Source organism: Lontra canadensis, unplaced genomic scaffold (genome assembly GCF_010015895.1).
Source record: "Lontra canadensis isolate GAN:19392208 unplaced genomic scaffold, GSC_riverotter_1.0 scaffold196, whole genome shotgun sequence".
Lineage (NCBI taxonomy): Eukaryota > Metazoa > Chordata > Mammalia > Carnivora > Mustelidae > Lontra > Lontra canadensis.
The window spans coordinates 71,090-81,957 of record NW_022631190.1 but is presented as its reverse complement, the minus strand read 5'-3'; the positions used below and the strand labels follow the sequence as shown (position 1 = coordinate 81,957).

Genomic DNA, 10,868 nt, shown 5'->3' with positions numbered 1-10,868 from the left:
CACTGTAATAAATAATAATACCAGACGTGGGAGTAAAGGAGTAAGGGAAAGAAGTGAAAGCAAGAGACTATATGTCATGAAAGAAAATAATCACAAAATGCTGGTATGTTCTATACCTGAAATATTGCATAAAATTTCATAATTTATAATTTAAAAAAGATTTCTCAAGTTAATCACTTAGTGTGTAATAACTAACAGATTTGAAGGAACAAAAGGAGAAAATGTCAATCTTAAGGGACAAGAAAGTTGAGCTCACACAGGATACTAAAAGGGCTTCAATCATTTTTATTGGCATTAAAAGTTTTATTCTGAATTTAATCCACAATCTATACAAGTTATTTACAAGCCATGAAAATGGAAAACAGCACAAAATACAATTGAGGTATAAGCTGAGAGCACAGTATGTCATGTTTCAATAAATATAATTCAAAATTTGTAAACTAAGTGACCAGATAGATGAGTCTTGTTTTATAGTAAAACCATATAAAATATTTATTCCACGTGAGGTAGAGGACAGTTTTGTGTGTCATGTGATGCAACCAACCACAGCAATTTAAACCATAAAACTGTACATCATTGGCAAAATTTTAAATTGAATTGTGGTCAATGTAGTCAACAACTTGTTTCAACAGTTGGAGAACAATTTTACTTACTGCCTTCACAGGTTAGAAATTCAGAAATAATTTAAGACTACTGTGTTGGCTTAAAATTATCAGGATAAGCAAATACTTCTAACAGGATGGTTAAAAGCAAGTACATTTTATTTCTCCCAAACTATAATTCCCCCAAAGTTGTCCTAGATTAAGCAATTCTTTTAGCAGGACTTTTTTACTAGAACTACTTTAAGTATGCTGTGCTTTATTTTCAAGTGAGGTATCTATATTGAAGAAAAAAATCTTATAAATTTCGTTTACATTCAACTAACTTAATATACTATTTTGTTTTCTGGGCTTAATTTTTAAATTTCAGTTTTTACATTTGATCACTTTCTAATTCAAAACCAGTAGCACTATATAAGACATTTAATTCTATTACTAAAGAAACAAGCTCCAGACTGCATTACAGTTTTAGAAGCCATCTAAAATGGAAAGATCTTCCAAAAACAAAACGAAATGAAACAAACAAACAAAAAACTGTCCTTTTAAACAAGATGTAATATAGAATACCAATATAAATTTCTTCCAGTAATGGAAATGCTTCAGTATCTTATAATAGAAAATAATTTAAGCTGTTTATTCAATCCCACAATGTATAATACAGCAGTAATGTGTCCCTTATTGCTGACAGCTTCAGTAAAAATTAACAAGTAGTTCTAAGCACAGAAACAGAGGTACAGTATGAGCACAACTTTTCATTACACTGATTTTTAATGTCCTGTCGTGCAGATTAAATGCATAAGAGCAAATGAAAATGCGGATTTTCCCCAAGGCAATCAAACATAAGTCACTGAGAAGAAAAATTTTAGAAGCTGATCAAAAACCTTCAGCACCAGCTTGACAATTAATTTTAGGGAAAAACCTTGAACATATTTCATATTATTGGAGTTTCCTTATCATTTTACTTTCCTTCAAACAGAAGCCACAGATGTGCAAATAAATTGGTTGTTTTGTCATGACTTCTAAAACCTACGGATGACCTGCGAATATCATCGTACTCGTCTATTTCACCTACTTTAGTAACTGGTTTTTAATTCAATATGTACAAATGATTTTATATCTCAACTGGTAATATATTAAATATGTTATAAAATTAGTTCAAGAAGCATAAAACATCCTGACTCTCATGGACACAGAAATTCAAGCAAAAGAATATGCTTTACAAAACCAAAGCGCAAGCCAAACTTATGGTGTTGGTCAAATCCTTTCATAGTGTTACAAGCTGCATTTGTAATATCAGGCTGGTTTTAGAGTGTCTTCAATGACAGCAGGTTTTACATTTACTACCTTTATAGATTTGGTACCTTTTACTCACAAGAATTAAAGTACAGAAACTATCATCACCCATCACCCAGTAAGTTAATATTCTATCTTTTCTTCCTTCCTAAGATGCCCTCGCACTTCTGATAGGCCGTTCCTTTAATGCAGCTTTTTAAAGTAAATATTTTTATATTTTTTGAAAAAGAATATTACAAAGTCTGAGGAAAAATCTGTTTACCTAATAAATTGGCACACAAAAACTAACACCAAAACAAACTTTAAGCTAGCAACCAACACACAAAATGAGCATGCAAAGAATAGAAGAATAAGTTTATATGGATATTTCAGCAGAGGCCACTTTTAAAGTATTACAAAATCTCTCTATTTTCAACCTATGTGATGCAGTTTAACTTAAAATTACTTTTATCTAGAATAGGTAAAATATTTACAACTGTCTAAAAAGCTCTATTTTCAAGGAAGAAGACAGAAACCTATGGCACATCAATTTATCTTCTAGAAAATGAAGACTATACAATTTTATGTGACAAGTTTTCCTAATGCAAAGGACTAGAAAAAATATTTCTTTACTCAATTCTAACTTAAGAGTTTATGATAATTTAAAGATGGTTAAGCACTGCTTAGAGTTTTAAAATAAACTATCTCAAAGATTAAGCAATGTATTTTAGAAGTTTGGGGTTGAAACTTAAGTAAGCTTGTCATTTACTAAGTAACAGCACAAAGATTTTTTAGTATATTAGAAAGATGAAATTATAGGGCTTGAGTTTGTCTCCCAAAAAGATTAACTGTGACACAACTAAAATGAACTTTATCATAAAATGTCTTTGTGATTTTTCTTTCTCCAGATCTAAATAAAAGGTATCAGGAGGGTATATCATTTTTAACATTTGTTCCTCCTTGAGGAAACCAAGAATCAACAAATTAAATTGGAGGGTAATATAGTAAAATTTAAATGGAAAATAGAAAATACACATTTACATCACACTCTAGTAAAGAAACTATACTTTGAGAAGTACAAAAATTCTTTTAGGATATGTAAGTACCATTAAGCGAAATATGAAAATAACTGGCTAAATGATAACCTACTGATTTTTGAAGTTCTATACCAGTAGAGCATCTATTGTCTACACTGGGAATAGTATACAACCTTAATTCTAAGCTGATTTATTTTAAAAATAAACTTAGCTCTCAAGTAATTTCATACAGTACCCTACATGAGAACATAAACATTAAATTCCTGGAATAATAATGTCAATTAATGGTAGCTTCAGGAAACTTCCTTTAAAAAACGCATACTAAGAACTTTACCTAGTATCTTTTAAGCCAAGAATTAACGAATATGAAATTTGCCATTAAAGAATGACAGACTTTTCTGTGCAAAAAAAAAAAAGTGCAGAAGATTTGTCCCTCCCCCAAACTATGGAATTTCTTTGTCTTCTAAAAATTATCTAAAAACCTTTTAGTAGCAGAACTAAAATTCCCTATATTAACCTACCATTCACTACCAGCGGACTGTAAATTCCTGATTTTGATATTAAGTAGTAACTGAAAATGGTCCATTCGTGCAAATATTGATGAGACTTAACATTTAAACATACAAAAATCCAAAATAAACTTCAAGGTGTTTAATATGTTACAATTTAAGGAAAAAAGAACCCATTAAGGAAAACAGATCCATTATATAAATTTCAGTAAGACCCATAACTACATATAAAAACTGTACAAGAGGATTATGGATTGTATACAAACTGACATACATCAATGGTATCAGTTTTTCTCAAGAACATTGATATTTTCACACCTCTATTAACAACATAAACAAAAGTTCAAAAATCATTACATTTTATTCCCTCTTCTGAAGTTGCTACATAAAAAAAATTCTAAATAAAACCACATGTAAACCAAAAAACAAATTACAACTGCTTCTTGTATTTAACAGCAGTGTTTAATAAAGTATGTTATCCTTCCTCATTACGCCTATGGGGTGTGCTATAACCTCATCAATGAAATTCCTCTTTTGACAAAATGTCTCTTAGGAGACATTAAAAAAAAAGAGAACTGGCAGAAATTCATTCTATAATATAAACAAAAGAAAAGCAGATTTTATGTATAATGATTATATCAATTTAGAAAGGAGACTGTGTTAATGAAAAACATGGAGATTCAATTCCTTCAGTAGCTCCATATATCTGAAATATGGAGCCACCATTATATGTAAAATTGAGTCTGAAATATGGGTTACAAAACTGACCGCAACTATCCATCACACAATGCAGCTTTTAAAAAGTATACAACTGCTAAATTTGCATTTGAAATATAGGCAGATTATATAATAGTTCAAACCATATAGTACTGTTTCTAAGCTGGCTGAAAAAAAGAAGTACAAAGAAACATACATTTTCATTCATTTGGAAAATGTAAAAATTTATGTACTAATATATCTCTTCACTTTCTCTGATCTACAAATGGACAGGATGCCTAGTTATCTTCATGCAGACAAGTTATTCAGAATTCAATAACCAAAGCAAATAAACAAAACTAAACCCTGTTGGGAATACACAGATGAATCTTTTTAAAGGTTTCTATTCTTTAGCAGTCTTAGATGATTTCAAAATTTGCAACTTTAGCTCTTTTATCATCATCTCTAACTTCTGTCTTGCCTCCCGTTCCTGTCGGAGTTCATCTTGGAGTTCTTGCCTATCAGCCTCAGCATGGTCCAATCTCTGTCTCAGCTCTGCCAACTGTGAGATTTAAAAGACTGTGTCAGTTTTCATTCAGTTTTGTTTTTCCATTTAATCTTCACATCATGGCAAAGACTTACTTTCAAATTACTTTTTAAAGAATGAACTACATTTGTAAATTCATGCATATACAATCTCTTGAATATCTAATAATATTCATCCAGTTTTGACATAACATTGAATGGGGGGCGGGGAAGGGTCAAGAGAAATAACACCTAAAGCACTTACTTTCATTATGCCCTACATTATGCCCTACTCAAACAGCCTGCTCAAGTTAAGGGTTATTTGTTCATCTTCCCCAAGTTGTGAGCTACTATTCATTTTTGCTCAAGTGCTTTTGAACGTGAACAATTCATGTCTGTTAATTTGTTGATTTGAAAGCCCATATACTACATTAAGGTAATTTACCATTTGACATTCAGAGAGCTAGAGATTAGCAATTTGGGCAACTAAAATACAGAAACCTAATGAAAGTTTAATAAAGCAATCAAATTCAAAAAATCATCTTGGGGGGCACCTGGGTGACTCTTAACCATCTGCCTTTGGCTCAGGTCATGATCCCAGGGTCCTGGGATTGAGCCCCGCATCAGGCTCCCTGCTCAGCTGGGAACCTGCTTCTCCTCCTCCTTCTGCCTGCCACTTCCCCTGCTTGTGCTGTCAAATAAATAAATAAAATCTTCAAAAAAAAAAAAAAAAAATCATGTTGGATGATACACCGTAAACTTGTGTTGAACAGAATTTTATATATTTTGAAATCTCGCCCAGTGAACTGAGCTTGACAAAAAGTAATTTTAATAGAGAAGGTACAGCTGCAATCTCCACACTGAAAGGGCAACATTATACAAACTGAGTCATTCTTACCTGCGCTGCATATTCAGCCTCTTTGTCTTTTTCTAAATTTGAATCACAGGTACATTTTTGCTTCATTACCTGCTCTAATTTTTTCTCTAAGTCTTTCTGTTCAATATAAAATTCTTCCATTCTATGAGCATGTTCATTCTGCAAAGATTCAAGCTCTTTCTGCAAATTCTGCTGTTCTTCAGTGAGTTCCTTCATAGCTTTTGAACTACTCAGCATTTCAACTTCCTGTAATATATAGAATCACAATACAATTTTTATTTTATTTCCATCATGCTAAAAATTTCAATACAGGAAAAAGGGGCAGAAAACATCTAAAATTCAGCTGTCGCATCAGTTTTATATATAAGTAATTATCTTGAAAAAACTATTTTCTCTAAAAATTTGAAAGAAAATTGCTTATGAGCATAGAACTCTAAGTCTTTAACACAATTAAAACCTCTCTCTTCATTTTTCTTGAGAATATACAAAAGTATCTTTATAATAGACTATCACTTCAGTAATTTTACCATCTGAAGTTGTTGCTTCTTCTGCAAAATTGAGTTCAGTTTTTCCTGTTGTTTTACATAAGTTCTCATTACTTCTTCCATGATCTTTCCCTTATCATCCTCACAACAAATGATATCTTTGACAAGAAGTGGAGATGAAGCTGCAGTATCACGGTCTATTCCTGCCTTGCTTGTGTCTCTGATGAAACTGCAAGTGGTAGACTCCGGTTTCTTCTTACTTGTAGAATTACTGGAGATTGATGGATCTTTGAGAGGCAAAAATGAAGTAACAAAAAGTGAGCATCACTGAAAAAGTCACTAGAACCCACAAACAAAATGAAAAAAAAAATTCCATTTACAAATGAAATAAAAAATAATGAAATAGTTAAAAATAAATTTAAGAAAAGTAGTATAAGACCTATTCAATAAACTACACAACACGACTGAAAAAAATTAAAGACCTAAATAAACAGAAAGGCATCCCATGTTCATGGATTGGAAGATTTAATATTGTTAAGATGGTGTCATGAATTGAATGTTAATGACCCCAAAATTCGTATGTTGAAATCCTAATGCCCCATATGATGGTGTTAGGAGGTGGGGCCTTTGGGAGATAATTAGGTCATAAGGATGGAGCCTCCATGATGGGATTTATATAACCCTTATAAAAGAGACTCCAGAGAGCTCTCCTGCCTTTTCCACCATGTAAGGACTTCCATTGTGTCTGAGGAGAACACAGACCTTTATAAACCAGGAAGCAGGCCCCTATCAGACACCAGATCTGCTGGTGCCTTGATTTTGGACTTCCCAGCCTCCAGAACTGTAAAAAATAAATGTTTGTAGTATAAGCCACCCAGTCTAGGGTATTTTTGTTATAGCAGACTGAACACACTAAACCAATCTACTTTTTCAATGCAAGTCCTACTGAAATCCCAGCTGGCTTTGTGGCAGAAACTGACAAGCAGATGCAGAAATTCATAAGAAAATATAAGAAATCCAAAATAGCCAAAATAATCTTGAAAAAGAATAATAAACTTTCAGGACTCACAATGCCCAATTTCAAAGCTTATCACAAAGCTACAGAAATCAAGGCAGTGTGTAGTACTGGCATAATATATCATTAGTCATTGAAGAACTGCAAATCAAAACCATGAGATATCACTTTACAACCATTAGGATGGCTATAATCAAGAGAGACAATAACAAATGTTGGCAAAGATTGCAGACTGGAACCCTCATCAGCTGCTGGTGGAAAGGAAAATGGTATAGCTGGTTTGAAAAAGTCTTGACAATCCCTCAAGATATTAAACATGACCCAGTAATTTCACTCCTAAATATACACCCAAGAGAAATGAAAACAGGTCTATGTTAAAACATGTGCATAAGTGTTCATAGCAGCATTATTCATTACAGCCAAAAAGTAGACACAATTCGGGGCACTTAGCTGGCTCACTTAGTAAAGCATGTGATTCTTAATCTTGGGTTCATGAGTTCAAGCCCTACGTTTGGCATGGAGCCTACTTTAAAAAAAAAGTGAACACAATTCAATGTCCATGAGCTGATAAGTGGATAAACAAAATGTGGTATATTTATCTATAAAATAGCAGAATATTATTAAACCACATATAGAAAAAAAGCACTAAAATATGCTACAACATGGACTGAAAAAATATGCAAGTGAAAAGCCAGACAATAAAAGGTAACATATTATATGATCTCTTTCATATGGTATATCCACAATAGGCAAATATATAACAACAAAAAATAAATAGAGGCTGGGGAAAGAGGAAAATAGAGTGTAACTTCTAATGGATCACAGGGGTTTGGGTGGCAGTGGATGTGGGGGGCGGAGGATGAAAATGTCCTGAAATTAAATAGCTGTGACTGTTGAGAATTTACTGAAAGTCACTAAATTGTACACCTTAAAAGGATACATTTTATGGTATATGAAATATATCAACAATTTAAGTCGCTAGAATTTGGGAAATGAAATATAACACAAATATGACATAAGAGTACATTACTAATTATTATTTACCATATTTAAATCCAAAGAAAGCTGAACTTCAAAATTAAAGTACAAAAATCCCCCAAAGAATCTCCGTTATCTATGAAAACAGTTAAATGACTAATGGACACTTTAGCTACTCCAAGATAGCTGAAATAACTGTCACACTTGCCTCAGCTGGAAGCAAAGCTCTGCTGCTATGTAGAGGGTAAAATAGGCAGCATTTGTGCAGACATGTCTCCTTTGCTCCACAGTACTTTAAAAGGCACTGTAACTAGGCAGATTTTTTTTTTTTTTTTAAGATGCCCAGCCAGCAGTCTGCTTTTTATACCATCTGCCAGGCTCCCACACCTATGAGTTTTCAATCTTTGCTTATCACATGGCTAAGTTTCCCTGAGTCCTATACCTAACTACTCTTTCGTACTTCTTAGCATTATTGTTTTTAAGACTTTTAATCTTGGGCATCTGGGTCACTCAGTCATTGGGCATCTGCCTTTGGCTGGGGTCATGATCCCAGCAGCCTGGGATCAAGCCCCATATCAGGGTCCCTGCTTAGCGGTTAGCCTGCTTCTCCCACTCCAGCTTCCCCGTATTCCCTCTCTCACCTATCTCTGTCATAAATAAATTAAATCTTAAAAAAAAAAAATTTTTTAAGATTTTTTTTTTCTTTGAGTAATTTCTACATCAGCGTGGGGCTCAAACCCAGAGACCAAGAGTCACATGCTGTACTGAATGAGCCAGCCAGGCACCCCATTACATACTTCTTAGCATTATAAAATGGTTTCTCAGTTCAAAGCAAATTAGAAAGGGCCTTCTGAAAAAAACTAACGGCAAAAAAAGGGCAGGAAAGGGAAAAAAACAATCACGCAAAAACCACTTACAGTATGAAACCATGTAGACCACATATCTACAGCATTGGCATCTATAGCTATAACTGTTCTAAAAAAAGTATAGGAACTGAGGTTCTAAGTAGTCACTCAGAGTTTTGAAAAGTGCACTTTTTTTAAGATAAAAGCTTCAACTGTCTGGAACACTCGCTTAAATAGAAATCCTCTTTGAAAATGCTGAATGAGGTAACCTGGGTGGCTCAATTGGTTAAGGTTAAGCAGCTGACTTCCACTCAGGTCTTGATCCCAGCTCAGCTGGGAGCCTGTCCCTCCCTCTCCCACTTTGCCTGCTTGTGCTGTCTTTCTCTGTCAAATAAATAATATTGTTTTTAAAAAGAAGGAAAGAGAGAGAGGAAAAAAAGAAAGAAACAAAGAAAGAAAAAATGCTGAATAAATGTGTTTATTAAGTATATGATTTAAAAAAAAAATTTTCTGAATACTTACCTAAACGGCTACATAATTCTCTATTTGTTTTTAAATCCATTTTCTCCTGTTCCTCCAATGAGACATCTGGGTAAGATGCCATTTTTTGATGTTTCCCACTACTATGAGGCTTCTCTGACTGTCTTGGTATAGATCTACTTGCCTCTGTCTTTGTGACCTCTTTAGACTGGGATACAGCAGAAGTAAGGGACACATTTGGAGCAACCACTTTATCGCACATGTATAAGTAGTAGCTACAAACAAAGAAAGGCAAAATAAGACATATATCACATTTGGGTAAAAAGCAAAATACATTAAATCTATTTCTATGGTTAAAAAATTTTATACTAAAACGGACAAAATAACTCAGAAAATAAGGATTGTAAGGGTAGGTATTGTGGGGAACACTGTGTATTGTGTAAGGCTGATGAATCACAGACCTGTACTCCCAAACAAATAATACATTATATGTTTATGATTTAAAAAAAAGAAAATTAGATCATAGAAAAGAATTCTTTAAAAATTCAGTACTTTAGACAGTAAGTGCAAAATTATGAATAATTTTTATTATATTGCAAAAATTTCTAAGCACTGAAGAGATACTCAGTGGCAACGAAAACTAGTCTCATCTCCTTTCCTCAAAACCACCTGAGACTAAAAGCATGAAGCACTTTAGAGCTGTTTAATAGCCCTGAATGGGTAAGGCTTATGCTAAAAAGAAAACAGACCAACGCTACTTGAAAAACCATTTTCTTGCCTACCACCCGTGAAAGCAAGGAATCCTCGCTCTTTGTTTTAGAGGCTAATTCAGTCCCATACTACAAGGCTATGGCCTGATTCACCATAGGCTCAATGAGAAGCTCCCGGGGCCCTTCTTATAGAGTACTGAATACCACCCAGCTACTGTTACTGGTCCTGCTTGTTTCAAACCCTACACAGCATCTTCCCAAAATACATTAGTATTTCCTAATTTGATTTAAAAAAAAAAACAACAACAAAACTTCCATAGTGAGTTGCACAAAACTAAGACTAAAGGGATAACTACCAATTTTGCTCAAAGCTCACATAAATTGTTCAGCAGATTATCTGAGAGACCCAAGGAACAAATTTGAGCTAGATACTGAAGCACTGTATTAGCTATAACCTGCATAACCTTTAGCCGAAGATGCAACCATTTAACTTATGTACTACTTAATACCTTAAACTCTAAATGATCTCCTCTTATATCTTATTTTCTTTATCCAATAATCTATATTGTTCCTCTTTACTAATTATAAGAATTCTGAGGATCAAAAACTCTATTCTGCTAAGAACACTGACAGGTTTAATAATGCCCAAAGACTTACTTCAAACACAACAGGAATGGTAGAAACTGTGCAAATGTAAATAAGACTGAGATTCTTCATCACCATGTTTGAGGGGAATATATATCTACAGCACTAAAAATCTAGAAATCAATAAACAGTTTATCATCTAAGGTGCATTTTTATTAAAACTATGAAACTGGATTTTGAGGGATGTGGCTACTA

General features: G+C 33.4%; 1 protein-coding gene across 2 annotated transcripts in view; it reads right to left on the bottom strand.

Annotated features, from left to right (window-relative positions):
• Positions 1-282: 282 nt before the first annotated feature.
• SKIL (SKI like proto-oncogene) overlaps positions 283-10,868 on the bottom strand; it is a 28,932-nt gene continuing 18,346 nt past the window's right edge. For both annotated transcript variants that reach the window (XM_032847945.1, XM_032847944.1), the window contains exons 4-7: positions 9,361-9,593; positions 6,043-6,287; positions 5,537-5,761; positions 283-4,675 (exon numbers count right to left, since the gene is read on the bottom strand). In XM_032847945.1, the coding sequence (XP_032703836.1) occupies positions 4,517-4,675; positions 5,537-5,761; positions 6,043-6,287; positions 9,361-9,593 (862 nt within the window). In that variant the 3' untranslated portion in view covers positions 283-4,516. The remainder of the gene's footprint in view (positions 4,676-5,536; positions 5,762-6,042; positions 6,288-9,360; positions 9,594-10,868) is intronic.